Source organism: Microcaecilia unicolor, chromosome 2 (assembly GCF_901765095.1).
Source record: "Microcaecilia unicolor chromosome 2, aMicUni1.1, whole genome shotgun sequence".
NCBI classification, from domain to species: Eukaryota; Metazoa; Chordata; class Amphibia; order Gymnophiona; family Siphonopidae; genus Microcaecilia; species Microcaecilia unicolor.
Window position 1 is genome coordinate 464,499,625 of NC_044032.1, and position 20,051 is coordinate 464,519,675.

Here is a 20,051-nt window from a genome sequence, read left to right on the forward strand (position 1 = left end):
CATAAGTATTGACACACTGGAACAGACCAAAGGTCCATCAAGTCCAGCATTCTGTCTCCAACAGTGGCCAATCCAGGTCACAAATACCTGGCAAGATCCCAAGAAAGTTCAATACATTTTATATTGCTTATCCCAGAAATAAGCAGTGTATTTTCCCCAAGTCAATTTAATAATGGTCTATGTACTTTTCCTTTAGGAAGCTGTTGAGACCTTTTTTAAACCCCACTAAGCTAACCGCCTGTACCACATTCTCTGGCAACATTCGCATGTCTGGTGGGAAGGTACTCATGGCTCGCACTCCACAAAGCTCTCTCTCTCTTTTTTGTTTTTTTTTTACTATGACAAAAGCCGGACCAGGCGACGCGGATCTTCGTCGCCCACTTTTGAGAATATGAAGCCTGCTGCCCTCGCAGAATACCTGCTTACAGGTAAGTATCTTCGTTGTATATCAAATATTATAAACTATTAAACTGTAGATTTTCCTTTCCTCCTAAACAACTGTAATGATGGGCCTTGACCAAGAAGTGCAACTATTGCTGCTTTTGGAGCCTGTTACAGTTGCAGGATCGCATCTTCAAATGATGTCAAAAGTGGCTAAAATGACAGCTTCTGACTAGGACTAGTTAAACATAGTGAAGGAACTGAGCGATGAATAACTGTCAGTTTTCTCATAGGGAAGATTAACATTTAAGATATGATGCTTTTCACTGTCTGATACAGAGCTGCCTGTCCCATTTTCTCAAATAGTAATGTGTAGGTAATAAGGTTAAGCTTTGCTACAAGACTGCCAAGCTACCAATTTCAGACCAAACATTGCAGAATTCAGGCAGGAGTTATCCTTTCTCTTTTTCCTATAGGCAGAATATGGTATTTGTTTTTAAATGTTTTTCACAATTTCAGTGTTCTGCTTCTGCTATGCAGATAAATTGGCAAACAGAGCAATACTTAACATGCTTGCTTTGTTATTGAGCTTAAGAGTAGATCTGAGTCTTTGTGATGTAAGATTGCATTTTATCATTTTTGTTTCTGAAGAGCAAATTAACGAGGTTTAAAAAAAAAAAAAAACTATTACAATAACAGTCAGTCTTGCACAATACCTGGAAGACCCAGGAACAAGACAAGGGAACAATGTCATCAGGCTTCGAATAAACAAGCCTGGACAATAAAAGACCATTTTTTCCCAATCATCTTGAAGTCAGCCAGGCTACCGCAGAGCCAAAGCTTCCTGGGGAAAAGTACTCCAGAGCCAAGGATGTTCCACTGGGAAGGCCCTGCTACCCACCCGCTTAGATTAAACACATGGAATAGTCAGCAGCTTTGTTCTAGTGAGCCAAAACTATTGTGACCTGCCTAAATCTAAAAGGAAAAAAAAAACCTAACATACTTGTAGAAGATGGAAAAGGTTGGGTTTATTTTGTTTGTTTTCTTGTGATCTTACTGCTTTTATTATCCAGTTTCGTTGTTGCGTGTGTGTGTTTTTTTTTTTTTTTTAATTCATGGAGAGAGAATTTCTCTAGCATGTGGTGTTAAATGGATGTTTTCCTGCATTGAGTTAATGACATCAAATAGCTGTTTGAGGACTTTAGTATGTTTTGAAGTCTGGGCAAATGAGCTATTATAAAGGCAAAGAAAGAATGGCAATGTTATAATCTTGCAAGACCTGATCTAAACAGAAATGGTTGACTCCCTGGGGATACTGCACTATAAAATATTATCATTGAAGTAGATGAGTCAACTTGAGGCTGTCATATTGCTTGATCCAGATATGACTTTGGCCTGAAAGGATCTCCTTTACAGTCATATAGTAAGAAAAGTCTCTGATTTAATAATGGAAATTCAGTTTTCACTAAGTTTTTATGAATGAATATAAAGGCACTTATGCATGTTAAGAGTATACTTGCTCACAAAAGTACCAACTGGATGCCTAAATACTATTTGCAATGGCATGCCTGACTCACATAGTGCATAAATGCAAGGGGAATGTATGCATGGGTAGAGCTTCTAGTTGGGTGCATTCTGAAAAAAAATGCTTAATGTTGGGTGTTGGGATGGTGTTCATAGTTGGGTGCATTCTGAAAAAAATGCTTGGTGTTGGGATGGTGTTCATTAAACGCAAATTTTATATCGGCAATTAAACATGTAATTTCCATGTTAGAATACTAGTGTAAGTTGGCATTTATGCACCAACATTTAGGCACGACTACTTACACCATGCCAATGGCTGGTGTAAATGTCTGTGCCCAAATGTTAGTTGTATGTGTAACTATTAATATTTTATAATCACAACGCATAACTGGTGGGCACACCCCTGACTTGTCCACACCCCCTTGCAGTTACACACTAATGAATTTGCGCATTGAGTGCGCATAAGTATATACTTGATCATGAAAATGTCATTTAGGGGCCTAAGTGATATTCTAAAAATCGTCACTCAAATGGCATAGTGCATATTTGTAAGGGCAGAGCACGGGTGAAGCAGAGAGGCAAGCAACTTACATAAGTTCCCAGTGTGCCTGCTACATTTAGGTGCCCCATTTATACCAGGTCTATGACAAGTGCAATAATGTTTCTGAGTGATTGAAAACATCAGAGAAGGTGATTTGCTTGTGCTCTTTTGTTATGGCGTGGTAAACCACAGGAGTGTCTTATTTCTCTGGAGGATTTTCCCTGAATGATGCCAGGCTCTATGTAGCCCAGTAGTGGGGGTGGTCTGCCCCGGGTGTCAGCTCAAGGGGGTGGTCTGCCCCGGCTGTCAGCTCAATGGGGGGTGCTCCCTGCCAGTGCCTACCCTCAGCTCCGTCCAACCAGCTCCCGCACCCTACCTTTAAAGAAATCTCGGAAGCCGAGGCGAGGCGCAGCGCCTCGGGCCTGCATGTACAAGGGGGGTGCTCCCTGCCAGTGCCTACCCTCAGCTCCATCCAACCAGCTCCCGCACCCTACCTTTAAAGAAATCTCGGAAGCCTTGGCGAGGCGCAGCACCTCGGGCCTGCATGTAAAAGAAGTTTGGATCGTCTCAACGGGCCTTCCCTCACTCTGTCTGTCTCGCCGTCCGCTGACGCAACTTCCTGTTTCCGCAAGGGCGGGACAGACAGAGTGAGGGAAGGCCCGATGAGACGATCCATACTTCTTTTACATGCAGGCGCGAGGCGCTGCGCCTCGCCTTGCCACGGCTTCTGAGATTTCTTTAAAGGTAGGGTGTGGGAGCTGGTTGGACAGAGTTGAGGAGGGTAGGCACTGGGTCGGGGGGGGGGGGGTGTTGATGTGCTGAGGGGGGGGATGTAATCGTGCTGCACCCGGGGGGGGGGGGTGCAACGGCGAACTGCCTCGGGTGGCAGCCCCCCTTGTTACGCCACTGAGGTAGCCTGAGTCATTATGTCCAAGGATCCTTGTCAGGTTGCTCATGTTCCTTCTTGCTTGCATCATCAGCCAGATTGCCATTTTGACAATTCTGACAAAATCCTTTCTTCAGAAAAGCATGTCTGGACCAGTTTTAAATGTAGCATAGAGCACTGCCCATTCTAGGAAGTGTATAAGATGTACCACATGTTTGGTATAGTCAGGCTCTATAATACACTGGCTGCATTGTGGTAGGGGCGTTTACCCTTATTGTTCCCCCTTTGTAAGATGGGTAGCACTCCCAGGGGTGCCAGACATCTTAAAATACTAGTGCTTGTGTGGTACTTTTCCAGTCACACAGTTTTACTTGCAAGAGTGCAACACGGCAGGGAATGAACAAATAACAAACACATGCAAACAGATGTCAAGATAATACATCATATGCTAGTGCTGAAAATTAAAAGGATGTAATAGTATTTGCATAGGCATATATGGTAGTGTAAAATACAACAAAGTAAATGCAAATATAGCATTTGTAAGTGAAGTGCATGAAGTCAGTGTTCTTTTGTTCTGTAAGTCCAATACTTGTAGGACTGATGACTTATAGTTTTATGGATGAAAAATCACTTTTGTAAGCATAATTTGCGTATTAGCAATAAAAAACAGTAAATTAAATAATGTTGGATGTAGTGTACAACACTCAACATAGAATGTCTTTATCACATAGATTACACAGCTGCAGACTGTATGTTGTTGGTCTTAGTACAGTCCATCAGGATAGCAGTCACTGTATATGCAGCATGTGAATCCATGCACAGAAGTGGTTGTTGGTATAACAGATCGTATTGCAATGATGCTTAAACAAAAGCAATAATAGAAAGAGAGTGACATAATATATAATAGACATGTAGTAGCCATGTAATGAAACTGAACATACCTAATTTCTACAATATCTAGTTTTGTAGCATTATAACTAAGCAATACAAAGTGCATATGCATTATAAGTGCAGCATCCTTGCTCTAAGTGTACTGTAATAGTAAGGCACTACCTATTATCTATTGGCAAGTATTAGCCTAAGAGCCCTAGATAGGAAAGTTTTAGTGTAGGTAAAAACATATGTGTAATATGAAAACCCTATACAACTTATCTACGAAGACCTAAAGACTAGGTAGTCGTGTGTATCTAAGTGAATTTTGAGTAATGTGTGACTTCACAACAGAAGCTCTGTAAAGTGGAACCTCCAAAACAGTGTATCATAATTTTATGCAGGGTAAAGGATACACATTATCCCTGTCAACTTCTAAGCAGCTTGTAGATGTAAGGAAAAAAAACGCTATTTGAAGTGCATGTATGCAAATGCTAGAAGCCTAAAAAATAAGATGGGAGAGTTTTTTTTATATAGCATTAAATGATGAAGTAGATATAATAGGCATCTCAGTGACTTGATAGAAGGAGGACAGTGGGACACTGTTAACAGTGAACAAATTATATCACAGTGATAGAGGGGATCAAATTGGAGGGAGGGTAGCGCTGAATGGTAAAGAGGGAATTGAGTCAAACAGAAATTCTATGTGTGAAGGGAAGGAGTATACTGGCAAGGCATCTGCCAAGACAGAATGAACAGACAGATTAAGAAGTGTTTACAGAAATTAGGGAAGCTGGCAAAGGGGGTAACAGTAGGTGATTTTTCAATTACCCCAATATTGACTGGATAAATGCTACATCAGGGAGTGCCAGGGAGAATAAATGACTGTTGCTTGGAGCAACTAGTCCACAAACGGACAAGAAGTGGAGCCATTTTTGATCTAGTCCTTAGTGGAATGCAGGGCATGGTATGAGAGGTAGCCATGTTGGATCTGGTGGAAAACAGTGATCATAACATGATCAAGTTTGAACTACTGTCTGGAGTGAAGCCACAAAGTAAATCTATTGTAGCAGCATTTAATTTTCAAAAGGGCAACTATGGTAAAATTAGGAAAATTGGTTAAAAAGAAGCTAAAAGGATCTGCTGCAAAGGTTAGGACATTAAATCAGACGTGGACGTTTAAAAAAAAATGCTATCTTGGATGTTCAGACCAGATGCATTCCATGTATTCACAAAGGTGAAAAGGAGAGAAGACGACAGCCAACATGGTTAAAAGTTGAAGTGAAAGAGGCTATTAGAGCCAAAAGAACATTCTTCAAAGAATGGAAAAAGGACCCAAATGAAGAAAATGAGAAGCAACATAAAACACTGTCAAGTTAGATGCAAAGCACTGATAAAGAAGGCTAAAAGAGAATACGAAAAGAAATTTATCACACAGGCAAAAACTCACAGTAACAACTTGTTACTGTGAGTTTTCGCCTGTGTAGTACATCAGAAGCAGAAAGCCTGCAAGGGAATCTGTGGGACTGTTGGATCATGAAGGAACAAAAGAGGCACTCGGGAAGGCAAGGCCATAACAGTAAGACTGAATGAATTCTTTGCGTCGGTCTTTATGGAAGAAGATATAACAGATCTACCTGTACCAGAAATGGTTTTCAAGGGTGATAATGTGAAAGAACTGAAAGAAATCTTGGTGAATCTGGAAGACGTACTGAGACAAACTGACAAATTAAAAAATGGTAAATCACTTGGACCAAATGGCATGCATCCCAGGGTACTGAAAGAACTCGAACATGAAATTGCTGATCTACTATTAGTAATCTGTAACCTGTTGTTAAAATTGTCCATAGTACCTGAAGATTGGAGGGTGAACAATGTAGCACCAAATTTTTTTTTTTAAGCATTTGAGGTGATCCAGGGAATTACAGACTGGTAAGCCTGACATTGGTGATGGGTAAAATAGTGGAAACTATTATGAAGTATAAAATTACAGAACACAGAGACAAATATTAATGGCACAGTGTCAACTTGGCTTCAGCCAAGTCTTGCCTCACCAATTTGCTTCATTTCTTTTGAAGGTGTGAATAAACATGTGGATAAAGATTGATGCACATTGGGAAGAAACATCCAAATCATAGTTATCTGATACTGGGGTCCACCTTGAGGATAAGCACACAAGAAAAAGATCTAGGTGTCGTCGTAGACAGTACTCTGAAATTTTCTGCTCGGTGTGCGACAGCGGCCAAAAATGCAAACGGGATGCTAGGAATTATTGGAAAAAGGATGGTAAATAAGACCAAGAATACTATAATGCATCAGTCCGTGGTGCAACCTCACTTTGAGTGTTCCCTTGAGTTCTGGTTGCTTTATCTCAGAAAAGATAGAGCAGAATTAGAAAAGGTCCAAAGAAGAGCAACCAAAATGATAAAGGGGATGGAAATTCTCACATGAGAAAAGGCTAAAGAGGTTAGGGCTCTTCAGCTTGGGAAAGACGGCTAAGGGGTGATATGATTGAGGTCTACAAAATCCTGAGTGGTGCAGAATGAGTAGAAGTAAATCAAAAAAAATTTTTTTTTAACTCATTCCAAAAGTACAAAGACTAGGGGACACTCGGTGAAGTTACATGGAAATACTTTTAAAACAAGTAGGAGGAAATATTTTTTCACTCAATGAGTAATTAAGCTCTGGAACTCTTTGCTGTAGGATGTAGTAACAATGATTATCATATTTATTTATTTATTTATTTATTTGTTAACATTTGTATCCCACATCTGGGTTTAAATAGGTTTGGAAAAGTCCATGGTCTGTTATCGAGATAGACATGGGGAAAGCCACTGCTTGCCCTAGGATTGGTAGCATGGAATATTGCTAATTGGGTTTCTGCCAGGTACTTGTGACCTGGATTGGCCACTGTTGGAAACAGAATACTGGGTCTTTGTTCCGTCTTTATTACTAGATTGACCTTTGGTCTGACCCAGTATGGCTATTCTTATGTTTTCCAATAAATGCAATTAATTCAAGTTTTGGATTAGAATTAGAATCTTTGAGATTGAATTTGAGTTTGAACCATGGCTCTATTTCTTTGCTGTAGCATACACCAAATAACCTTTAATTTAACAGAACAAGTAACAAAGATTATTAAGTGTTTGTGGGTTGCAGAGAGGGTAATTTTTATTAGAGAGGGTGAGTTATCTATAAAATAGTCTCCCTGAAAGCTGTCCCACAAAGTTGGCAAGAGTGAGGTCGTGCATATATGTGCTAATAAAACTGGCACTTAGACTTTTTGTTTTTAAAGGTTTACAAATAATTACCAAGTAACTCGTATAGCTATTAAATTGAAGTAAGGACAAAGAGAGGAAAGGGAACACTAAATAAAGAGGATATAAATTTCTCATCTAGTCCAATTATTCTAGTCCAGACATGTATTTTATAAGATAAACACAAATGTTGATCCTGCCCTTCCCTGCCCATTCTCTGTTCACAGGAATGTCTCTTTCTGTGAATACATTAGGGCACGGGTTCTCCCTAGTGCTCGGGACACCCATAGCCAGTCAGGTTTTTAGGATACCCACAATGAATATGCATCAGATGCATTTGCGTGCACTACCTGCTTTCTGTTCAAATGTATCTCATGCATATTCATTGTGGGCATCCTGAAAACCTATGGAACTTAGCCTCCCAAAGTGCTTTGAAAATATGCCTCTATGTGTGTCTCAAGGACTGGTTTGAGAACCCACTGAATTAGGGCAATTTTATATGCACCCACTTAAATGTATAAAATGCTGTTGAAAATGCTTAAGTGCTTATAAAATATCCCCAAAGTGATCGGAAGAATATGTTTAGAGTTTTTGTAATTTGTATTAACATTGAATTGATTTTCTGCAACATCTTAAGAGAATTAGGGGGTAGTTATTAAGATGCAGTAAAAACTGGGCTATTACTGCGCCTTAATTCACCACAGGAATCAAACTGCAGTAGCTCAATGGCTTTGTGGTACATTAGTAATGCTGCTTACGATCAGCCTTGCAAGCTGTGCTGTTCAGCCTTGCGAGCTGTGCTGTTCGTACTGCCTGGGAGCATTGAATGCTAAGCCATAGCCTGATGCTCCCAGGCCTCATCTTAAAGGGTTGCAAAGACAGATAATGATATATAACACAAAGGTAGAGTTACTGTGGTATATATTATCTATCCTTGCAATCTTTTATATTTAGGCAAAACAAAGCGTATGGTTAGAACAAGAGTCATCAAACACAGAAGCTACATTAGCAGAAACATACTGTCTGCTCCGTTAGTGTCTCATTGGAATGATCTTAATCATACTATTGATGAAATCAAGTTTCTAGTTTTCAATCAAATTCAGGTGAGATGCAGAAGAGGAGATCAGGAGGAACGTCATCTGATATTTGAATTCACATCCCCAATGGTCTTAATGCAGAATTAGATTTAACAGCATTTCTTTAAAATGATTAGTAGCTTTATGGTTAGTAAGGTGATTGATTAAGATTAGCCAGGTTTTTTTGGTCTTCTTTATTGATGTATATTGCTTATGTGTTCTACATATATGGTGCTGCTATTTGTTATGGACTCTTCTTTTAGCATTTCCATTTACCACTACCCTCTATCTCCTTCCACTAACCAGTTTTGAACCCAATCAGTCACTTTAGGTTTCATACCGAGGGCACTCAGTTTATTTATCAGCTGCCTGTGCAGGACCGTGTCAAAGGCTTTGCTAAAATCCAAGTATACCACATCTAGTGCCCCTCCCATGTCCAACTGTTTGGTCACCCAGTCAAAGAAATCAATCGGATTTGTCTGACACGACCTGCCTCTAGTGAAGCCATGCTGCCTTGGGTCCTGCAGTCCATTCAATTTGAGAAACCTCACAGTCCTCCGCATTAGAAGTATTTCCATTAGTTTACTTACCACTGAGGTCAGACTGACAGGTCTGTAATTCCCAACCTCCTCCTTCCACTTTTGTGCAGAGGAACCACATCCACCCCTTTCCAGTCCGGGACCATTCCAGACCTTAAGGAAGCATTGAAGGAGGTCAGACAGCGGTTCTACCAGAACATCTCCGAGTTCCTTGAGTACCCTCTGATGTATCCCATCGCTTTGTATACTTTTAGTTTAGCTAGCTCCTCCCGAACAGTCTTCTGAAAATTGATCACCATGCATCCATCCCCATTACCATTTGATTTCTGTGGTCCTACCCCTGGCCTTTTGTCTGTGAACACAGAACAGAAATAATTGTTAAGCAGTTCAGCTTTATTCTTATCAGCTTCTACATATTCCTTCCCCTTGGCTTTGAGTCTCACAATGCTATTATGGCACTTCCTCCTGTCATTTATATATCTGAAAAATGTCTTGTCCTCCAATTTTACCGCATCGGCTATCCTTTCTTTCCATTCAGCTATCCTTTTTTCTATTTGCCTCTTCACATTCCTGACAGCTTTTTCAGGTATTTTTGCCTGTCCTCCTCTTTCTGAGTCTTTTTGTAATATATGAAGGCTAACCTTCTTTCCCTTATCTTTTCAGCTACTATGTTCGAGAACCAGAGTGGCCTTCTTTCCCTCTTACTTTTATCTAGTTTTCTAACATAAAGGTTTGTCAGCATTAAAATAGCTCCTTTCAGTTTTGCCCACTACTGTTCGACTTCTTTCAGCTGTTCCCATCCAGCTAACTCTCTTTCCTGTGAAATTCCCCTATCTGAACAAAGTTAGTTCTTTTGAAGTCTAGGACCTTCAGTGTTGAATAAGCCCTCTACTCTACTTTCTTAATAATGTGCAGTGCTCAGTAATCTCATGTTACCCCGGCTTAGACTGCGCTTGGTAAAATCATGTACGCCACATCATCGCTCTGCAGCCCTCCCTGCCTCCTTTCAATGTTCTTCTCTAATACTCTAAATTTATTTAGAGAATATTGGTCACTTACCTTAAGGATATTGCTGTCTTCTATTCTGTTGATGCTATACCCGCGCTGCCGGAGTAACTGCTTTGTGCAAATCAGTTGTGTCCGTGACATAGGGGAATGGTGGGGAGGGAAAAGGGGTTCCTTCTCTGTTTGTAATCGCAGTTGGGTATTCTTAGTTGTATTTCTGCTAGATGTACACAGATGACAATAACTTTCTACATAGCACTAGGGTTATTTCTGTGGGATGCTTAGCTGGCATTACTTAAGTCACCATGTAGCACTTCTCTGAGGTTTAGAATGAAGAAAAAATGGATTTCACCTTCTAGATGTACACAGTGAATCATGGAGGGGCATAATCGAAAGGGACGCCCAAGTTTTCCTGAAGACGTCCTCGCAAAACGTCCCGATGGAGGGGCGGGGAAACCCGTATTATCGAAACAAGATGGACGTCCATCTTTCGTTTCGATAATATGGTTGGGGACACCCAAATGTTGACATTTAGGTCATCCTTAGAGATGGTCGTCCCTAGACTTGGTCATTTCTGATTTTTGGCGATAATGGAAACCAAGGACGCCCATCTCAAAAACGACCAAATGCAAGCCCTTTGGTCGTGGGAGGAGCCAGCATTCCTAGTGCACTGGTCCCCCTGCCATGCCAGGACACTAACCGGGCACCCTAGGGGGCACTGCAGTGGACTTCAGAAAGTGCTCCCAGGTACATAGCTCCCTTACCTTGTATGCTGAGCCCCCCCCAAATCCCTCCCCCAAAACCTACTACCCACAACTGTACACCACTACCATAACCCTTACAGGTGAAGGGGGACACCTAGATGTGGGTACAGTGGGTTTGTGGTGGGTTTTGGAGGGCTCACATTTACCACGACAAGTGTAACAGGTGGGGGGGGGATGGGCCTGGGTCTGCCTGCGTGAAGTGCACCCACTAAAACTGCTCCAGGGACTTGCATCCTGCTGTGATGGACCTGAGTATGACATTTGAGACTGGCATAGAGGCTGGCACAAAATATTTTTAAAGATGTTTTTAAGGGTGAGAGGTGGTTAGTGACCTCTGGGAGAGTAAGGGGAGGTGATTCTCTCTGGTGGTCATCTGGTCAGTTCGGGCACCTTTTTGTTGCTTCATTGTAAGAAAAACAGGACCAGGTAAAGTCGTCCAGGTGCTCGTCAGGGACGCCCTTTTTTCCCATTATGGGTTGAGAACGCCCATGTGTTAGCCACGCCCAAGTCCCGCCTTCGCTACGCCTCTGACATGCCCGTCGTGAACTTTGGTCGTCCTCGTGATGGAAAGCAATTGGGGATGCCCAAAATCGGCTTTCAATTATGCCAATTTGGGCGACCCTATGAGAAGGATTTGTGTCAAAAGATGGGCGTCCTTCTTTTGAAAATGAGCCTGATAAGCATTCAATTAAAGAATAATCCATAGAACAGAAAATGTTAGAAAGTAGACCATTAGTAGTTTGAGATTACAGTATCCTCCCAACTAGTGTACCAAAAAAACTGAGGAAAGCCATTCAAGAAGAAATTAAATTTCTCATCAAACAGATTATAACCACAGTAGTCATCCTGCTCATCTGTACTGTGCAGACAAGTTGGGCCAATCGGTCATCACCTACTATCAGTTCTGTTTCTGTGTTAGCCTGAATCATTTTGTGGGCAGAAGCAGTTACTTTCTGCCAGCTCCCTCATTGCTGTCAAACTCTCCCAGGTTCAGTGCTGCCAAAGAGCTTCCACCAAGTACTGAGTCAAGGGGCATGGAGACATAGACCATCAAGATTTTCTGTTTTCTGTAAACACACAATTAGCACCAGCTGACAGATATGAGCTTGAAAATAAGCCACAGGTCTGAAAGGAAACTCCCAAACTCCCCCTTTCTGTTGGCCCTGATTTACCACAAGCAGTGCTTTTGTTTCATCCTTATTCTGATGTAGCCATAACCCATACAGACATATTTTAAATGTTCCCTTTGAGAGCCATGATGCTCAAAGAACATTTGAATTAACAACAGCAAAAAGCAAGCTTTAAGTGCTCTGTAGTTAAGGAAGAAACACAATGGGGGCAATCTTAAACCGGCAGCAGTCAGTGTTTGTTGTTGTTGTTGGGTTTTTTTTTTAAACACTGACCCTCGGCACCTATATTAGCCCCAGATATCCAGTGCTGGGCCTTGTGCAGGCACTGGCACTGAATTTCTGTGGCTAATTATCCTGCTGTTAGCTGCCAGAGCTTATGCAGATGCCAGCAGATATTCAGCCAGGGTCTGCATAAGGTAGTTATATGGGCCCAGCATGGAATATCAGCCAGAACCCACATAACATTTCAGATGCTTTCATAGGCATCCAAACCACTTCTGTTCCCTCTTTCCCCAGCCCCCAACATCAAGAAGGTCCCTACAACCCCCCCCCCTCCCCCCACCTTAGATCCCTGGTGGTCCAGAGGGGCAATAAGGGCGGGAATGAATCCTATGCACTCCTGCCCTTAGCGGCTGCATCGTCAAAATGGCTGCTGCTGCGAGAAGTTTTGAGTTGTCCTAAATTTGCCTGAATATTCACTGACTATTGCTGGCACCCTCATAATTGCTGACTCCTCCCCAGTACCACCCCTGACTTTCCCACTTTCTACAAGGAAAGTCAGAGCTGATGTATAGCAGCACTGCCTGGTTAAGTGCTGCTGAATATTGGCGGTTGGTTGTCTCCAACCGATTTAAGTGGGCAGGGGGATCTCTTACTCGCTTAAATTGCTTTGAATATTAGGAGGAATGTGTATATTCAAGTAAGCTGTACTGTTCAGCTGCATCCAGCATGCTTGAAGTACACATCAAGATGAATTGTGTGTTTTTGGGGATAGTGGTATATGCAATGGGAGCAGGTATTTCGACCACAGCAGACTCCACTGTAGAAAATGAGTGTAAGTAGATGCTGTACTTGTAATGGTTTCATGCATTCTTTATTTTGCTTTACTTTACATAAGGCTTATATACCACTCTTAAACCAGATGGATTCTGAGCGGTTTACAATAAGAAAAAAGCCAAGGCAAACCCTTTGGAACGTTAGTCTTATCAAAAATAAGCTAAGCAGTGTACATATTCACAACATGATATATAAATTATAGCAATTTCTATTCTACATATTGTCTAATTAACAAGCATTAATATGGATCTAGAAATCTCATGAAGTGTAGTGTTTTCAGATTTTTCCTAAACAATGCATAACTAGAAAGTGGATCGAAACAGGGAGATGCCCACTTCCAAATTTTGGTAGTTTGTACAGCAAGTAATTTATCATAGATGGAAACTCAGCTTATGCAATAAGTGGAAGGTAAACCAAAGTAAGAAAAATTACAAATTTTCCGAAGCCTGTTGAATCTTCGATTAAATTTTTGAATAACATACAGCATAATTTAAAATAGATATCATCCTGTTTCTCCAAGAACAAGCAGGATGATATCTCCACACTGATGAATGATGTCAGCTGACAGAACCTGGCTCAGCAAATGCTCCCTAGGGTTCTTCTTGAAGCTTTTTAGAAGCAGCCCACTGTGCATTCATGTGTCTCCCCCACCCCGCCATTGCCATACGGGTCCACTCTGGCCTATTTCTTTCCATGGAGTAGTGAGGATGTGTTTTCCGTCTCTCTCCACAGCTCACATCTTTACAGTTACTTCATGCAGGTTGCAGTTTTGTTTAGCCTACTGTTTTTTGGGGGGGTTTTTTGTGTGTGCATCTCACATGGGTCCAGTGTTCCTCTACTCCTTTTTAAATTTTTATTAGTTAGGGTTTTTATTGGCTCAGTAGGATTTGAGCACCCAGTTGAGGACTATTGAGTGGTTTGATTTTGCTTTGATTATTTTTCCTGACATGTTCCAGAACATTCCCAGTGGTTTTAAGACGTGCACCTTGTGCAGCAGAAACATGTCCCTCATGGACACCTGTAATTGGTGCCCACAATGCCTGTGGCCTGATCTTAATCCTCTTTATTAAAAACTGTTCACAGATGCTAAGAAGGGGTATCAGCGGTCAAGAGAAGCAGTACAAATAGATTTTTTTCTGCTAAGAAGACTAGTCCATTGACTTTAGCATCAGAGACATCCATCTCAATGTCTCTAGCAGTTGCATAGGACACAGGAGGGGGGGAATACTTTCACATTGAGGGAATGTCTGCCTTCCTTGACATTGAGCATTCTCCATTCCCCTACCAGGGTGAGGAAGGATTCATTGTCGTCGTCATTGATGCCAAGGGACTCCGATGCCAGGCATCAGACAGAGGCCAAGAAGAATTGGGATTAATCCCCCTTGAGGCACAGTGTCACTCAAAGCACCCCAACGAGACCAGGTCACAAATATGATCCCAGTGGCTTCAAAGGACATGATCATTCCAGCTAAGCCCCAGCCTTCATCAGTGGCAGTCCTCAAGGAGCAGCTTGGCTCCATGTTTCAGGAGGAGATGGGGCACCTTTTGGCCAAGCAAAGAGCTATGTCATCTAGGACTTCAGTGCCAGCCCCTCAGGAGCTCCAGCTCATGCTAGAGGTCCATGCACTGCCTGTGAGCAGCACATTGTCACCGAGGTCTCGAGAGGCAGCTGGTCTGTACCAAACTGGTGTCAATCTCCAGCATCTCAGTGGGGGGATGGGAGTGTGGTGGGGGGCTACTCGGGAAACACTGTTAGACATACAAGGCAAGCAGATATATTCTAGTGAGTATTTCTAGGAGTCTGACTCTGACTGCTCCTAGGTGTCTTCCCTCAGACCCCTCCCCTCCACAAGAAAAAAAGATAGCCACCTCCAGAGAAACTATTTTTTTTTTTAATTTTATTTTATCAGGAAGATCACTAAGGCTGTCCCATTTGATTTGGAGACTGAGGATGAGCCTAGGACTGAGACGACGGACATCTTTCAGTTTGATGTACCCCCCCCCCCCCCCCAAAAAAAAAAAAAGCTGTGACTTTGCCTGTTCACAAAATCCTTAGGCTGATGCAGATAAAGCAGTGGAGAAGACCCCACTCTGTTCACTAGGTGATAAAAGAAGTTTGACCCTGTGCATAGAGTCCAGAAGGCTCTGGAATTCATGAAACTGCAGCTTCCTCACCATTCCATGGTGGTCAAATCTGCACTCAAAAGACCCAAGATTTCCAAGGCTTCCTCCTTGGTGCCCCTGGGGAGGGAGGCCCAGACCTTGGAGTCTTTTGGGGAAGAAATTTTACAAGAAAGCTGTGCTTACCTCCTGCATAGCTCTTAATGAACATGCACTTGTGGATCATTGTGCACAGCATGGTGGAGTTTGCAGACACTCTCCCCTCAAGAGGTTTAGGAACTCTGAAAGCTAGTAACCAAAGAGTGAGAGTATGTGAAGTTAATGGTGCAGGCAACCTATGATGCTTTTGATATGGTATCCAGAGCCTCCACCATGAGTTTTGGATTGTACAGACTTGCATAGCTGCACATGTCAGACTTAGAACCAGCAGTTCAGGAGAAGCTGGCAGACATTCCAGTATGGGGGAGCCACCTTTTTTGGTGACAAGATGGAACACATTACAGATCTCATCAAGAAACTACCAAGTTACTATCCCGGCCCAATCCTGGCTTGACTTCCATATCTGTGAGCTATTCGGTGGTGGGTGGGGATGGGTGGGAAGGGAGGGCATCAGAAGACCTACTACTCTCAAAAGCATAGGTATCATCCTCAATTTGAACTTCCCAAAATAATTAGAGAGCCCAGAAACCCAGCTGGCTCCCCAGTCAAAGCAAGGAATGATTGTTTGGCTCTTTGAGAGCATAGCTGCAGTTCCAGATGACCTTCTGGTAGGAGGGAGGCTGAATGTTTTTCCAAGCAAGGTGGCCCCTTGTAATTAGACCAGTGAGTTCTCAAAATAGTCCAGACAGGATACACACTGCAATTGGAACACATCACTCCAGATTGCCAACTGAGAGTGTCAAAAGTTAAGCTCTCAGCACCAGGAATTGCTTACAAAGGAATTATCTTCCATTTTACAGGCCAGAGCGGTCAAACCTGTTCCACCAGAGCAAACACTGAAGGGAATTTATTCCAAGTACTTTCTGGTCACAAAGAAGGTGGGGGGGGTGGGGTGGGATTTCATCCCATCTTTGACCTAAGGGCCCTGAGCAAATACCTGGTAAAACACCCATTCAGGATGGTTTCCCTAGGCACGCTACTCCCAGTGATTCAGGCTAAAGATTGGCTATGCTTTCTGGACTTAAAGGACACCTATACCCACATATAGATACATCCGAGTCACAGAAAGTATCTGAGATTCCTGTACCGGTCTCACCTCAGCACCTGGATCTTTACAAAATGCTTAGCAGTAGTCACAGCATCACTGACAGACTGGGAGTGCATGTATTTCCCTACCTAGATGATTGGTCAAGAGCACAACTTGAGAAGGGACAAAAATATCAATTCATAGAATCTTTCTGGTGCTGGAGCTATTAGGGCTTGTCATCAGTTATCCCAAATCTCATCTCAGCCTGTCGCCTTCTGTAGTCCAGGAAGACCACCAGAATCTGCTGGTATTGGCTCAGCAAATGTTGAAGCTGGGTGACATGGCCTCCACAGTGCATATTGTACCCATGGCATAGCTCAGTTTGAAGACAGCTCAATGGATCCTGTTTTCTCAGTGGTCTCAGGCCAGGGGGAACCTGTGGCATGTCATCACTGCCCTGCCTTCCTTCTAATGGTCTCTTGTGGCTAATTTGCAGCAATTTGGACAAGTGACTCCCATTCTAAATTTCCCAGCACCTCAAGACACTATTGACAGATGCATCCAACCTAGGGTGGGGGGTCATGTAGATGGGCTCCACACCCAGTGTTGGTGATCTGTTCAGGAGGGAGAAAACTAGATCAGTCTTGTCAAGACTTTCAGAGATTGGGTGCAGAACCAAATTATTCTGGGCCAGACAGACAGGTTGCAGTGTACTATATCAACAAGCAAGGAGTCACAGGATCCTACCTCCTTTGTCAGGAAGCAGTCAGGATATGGCAATGGGCCATCTACCATAGGCCTTGCCTGTTGCAAGCCTCTTTCCCCTTTTATTTAGAATAGGCTGGTAGCAAAGGATTCCCTTCAGCAAAGTTACTCACCTGTAGCTGGTGTTTCGCTGAGAACAGCAGGATGAATATTCTCGCCACCCTGCTCATGTCCCCTAGGAGTAGTATTCTATTAGCTAGACTGAACTGGTCCTGCGCAGTGATGACAGGCAGGAAGACACGCACATGCACAGTAGGCTTCTTCCAAAAGCTTTGAAAAAACCCCCCACTGGGTTATGCTTCCATCAAATGATACTGCCCATCAGTGTGAATATTTATTTTGCTGTCCTCGGGGAAAATATTTGCTACAGGTATTTAACTTGTAAAGTTCAACTTTTTAAAAGATCATTGTTAGGAGAAAATGGATAATTCAACTACGTATGCAGTAAGTTACATGTTAAGGTATTGAGAACAGGGTAGTTGTCTACTTCAGAATGGTGCTCCCTGATTAAAGGGGGGTAAAGTAATATTCAGTATGTATGAATATAAATGCTAGATTCATTAGCACAAGAAAATTGCAGCCATTAAAACTGCTTACATTTTTATAATAACCTTTTCTACTTTTCTTTTCAGAGAGTCCACCTGCAGCGATGTCCAGAAATGGATATTTTTTTGAAGAAACTGGTAAATATTTTCTGATACTGCTTTCTAAACAGTTTTTACAATGGTTGAGATGCGTAGTTTCTAGAGCTTTAAGTGGGGAAGACAAAGGTGGGGAGATTGTACAGTTTAAACACACATAGGCTTGATTTTCTAAGTACCTAAATTGGGACTTTTAAGTTTTGAGTGCCTGTTTTCACTAAGTACCTAAATATAGGAACAGGGAAAAGTATAGGGTCCAGTGAAGGAACTTACTGATTTTCATTCTGAAAGGGCAATTCTGTAACCTAGGCGTGCACATTTATATGTGTGTTTATACACGTAAATGTTTAGAACACTAGCATTTATGGACATGTGCATACTTACTTGCCTAAATGCTGATATGCTGTCTAAGCACTATTAAGCATATACCTGCTTAACTTGTGCATATTTGCAAGGGGGGGGGCACACATAGGGATGAAGCATGGATGAGGCTTCTACTTACATGTATAACTTAGACACACACACACACACACACCTACCTGCCATATCTGGTGCACTTACACCAGCTCTATGGCTGGCATAAGAGTGCGTGCCTAAACGTTAGGTGTGTTGATAGCTGGTTACGCTAGTGTTCTATATTGGAACCCAAGTGCCTAGATTTCATTATAGAATAGGCTTCGTGCGTACCCTCTGGGAACCTGATTGGAAGTGCCCAGTTATAAAGTTGCCTCCCAGGTGCCTAAGTTGTGTGGCTAAATCCTACTGCTTGCCAGAGCATTTCTGAATTTGGCCACCAAGATCCAAAATATATTAAGAAGAGGAACTAACTGCTGTCTTCCCCACCCTGATTCCCTCTCTCATCTACGTATCTCATTAGAATGAAATTGTGAGTCTTACAACCCTATAGAACTCCCCTCCCATCTGTCGGATTTGAAAAGAGAGTAGCCATGCTATCTCCCACCCACACAAAGATTTACTGGAATAGTTAAAACACTAGTTATCAATCTGGACGAGCATTTAAGACTGTGTCCTGCTAGCTTTGATAGGGAACTTTTTGGGATAGTAGGCTTTTGGCACTAGGAGGGGGTTTCAGAGGTGCCCTCTACAATACGTTTTATATGGGAGGAGGCGTTAGATGGCTGTCAGGCCTACAATTTCATTTTGAATTGAATGGGAGAGGACTGATTTTTTTTTTTCCAACACTATCTGGCTAAAGTTTTTTTTTTTTTTTTTCCCCCGTCAGAAAATTTGATAAATTTAACTGACAGAAATTTGACTTCCTAATTTAGATGGTTGACCCTTTTTTTTTTTTAAAGTGGCCTAAAAGTTGGATTTTAGAAGAGCATGACTTTGTGCTTACTGTTAAGCTTTATCAATGTTCTTACTGAAAGCAGTATTTAAGGATATGCACAGCTGTTCTCCTTCATCAATGCCTTGAAGCATTTCCTCATGTTGACAAAATTAAGTTTTATTGAAGTGTAAGACCCTCACTTTTGAATGAACCCTGTGAACATGTGATCTAATATTGAGCCACACCATCCAATGATCACCCTTACTGTTCTGTTTTAATCAATAAGGCAGACTTGGAGATAGGCAAATTGTTATTCCTATTACTAGGATTCAATTTGCGTAACTTCAAGCTTACCTCATTGTAGTTATTCTTATGTTTGGTCATTTTATTATTTTTATGCTCTTAATAAGATTGCTAGCTTTATGTTGTGCTGTGGTATATCTGCTGTATACCACTTTGGGTGAATCTCTTCAGAAAGGTGGTTAATAAATCCCAATTTAAAACAAAGCAGAACTCTATGTCTCGGGCTTCTGATTCAAGATGTTTATTTTGAATTTTAGGAGCTTATTTTTAAGGCAGTTTGGTGCTTTTCCAAGGTTAGAAGTTATAGGTGTTTGTTGATATATTCACCAAAACATTGTTTGAGGGGTCTTTTTAGGTGGATTCTATTCAATGACCCAAAACACAATTTTACAGGAATAGCACCATCTCCAGCCCCCTTCTGCCAGCAACAGTCTTGTTCTAGCCTTATCATCAGCCTTCTGACATTCTTAGTCCCCAGCTTCTTTCTGTCACCTTATTCCAGCACCAGAATCTGCTGTAGAGCAGTGGAAGCTTTCTTCTTTGTTTCTGCTGCTCAGCCTAGTTCTCCAGGGCTGATTGCCATACTTGTGAAATTAGGTACTCCCTTCATGGTGCTGGAAGCCAGCTGTGGAGATGGATGCTGAGCAGTGGAAGCAAAGAGGCAAGTGCTTGCCACATTGCAGGGGTTTCTGGTGCTGGGCCTGCTCCAATGATA

The 20,051-nt window shown here is 42.1% G+C and overlaps 1 protein-coding gene across 2 annotated transcripts in view; it reads left to right on the top strand.

Moving 5' to 3' along the window:
- Positions 1 to 20,051, top strand: part of SLC4A11 (solute carrier family 4 member 11) — a 357,901-nt gene that overhangs the window by 103,169 nt on the left and 234,681 nt on the right. For both annotated transcript variants that reach the window (XM_030190992.1, XM_030190993.1), the window contains exon 2: positions 17,734 to 17,784. In XM_030190992.1, coding sequence (XP_030046852.1) covers positions 17,734 to 17,784 — 51 coding nt within the window. The remainder of the gene's footprint in view (positions 1 to 17,733; positions 17,785 to 20,051) is intronic.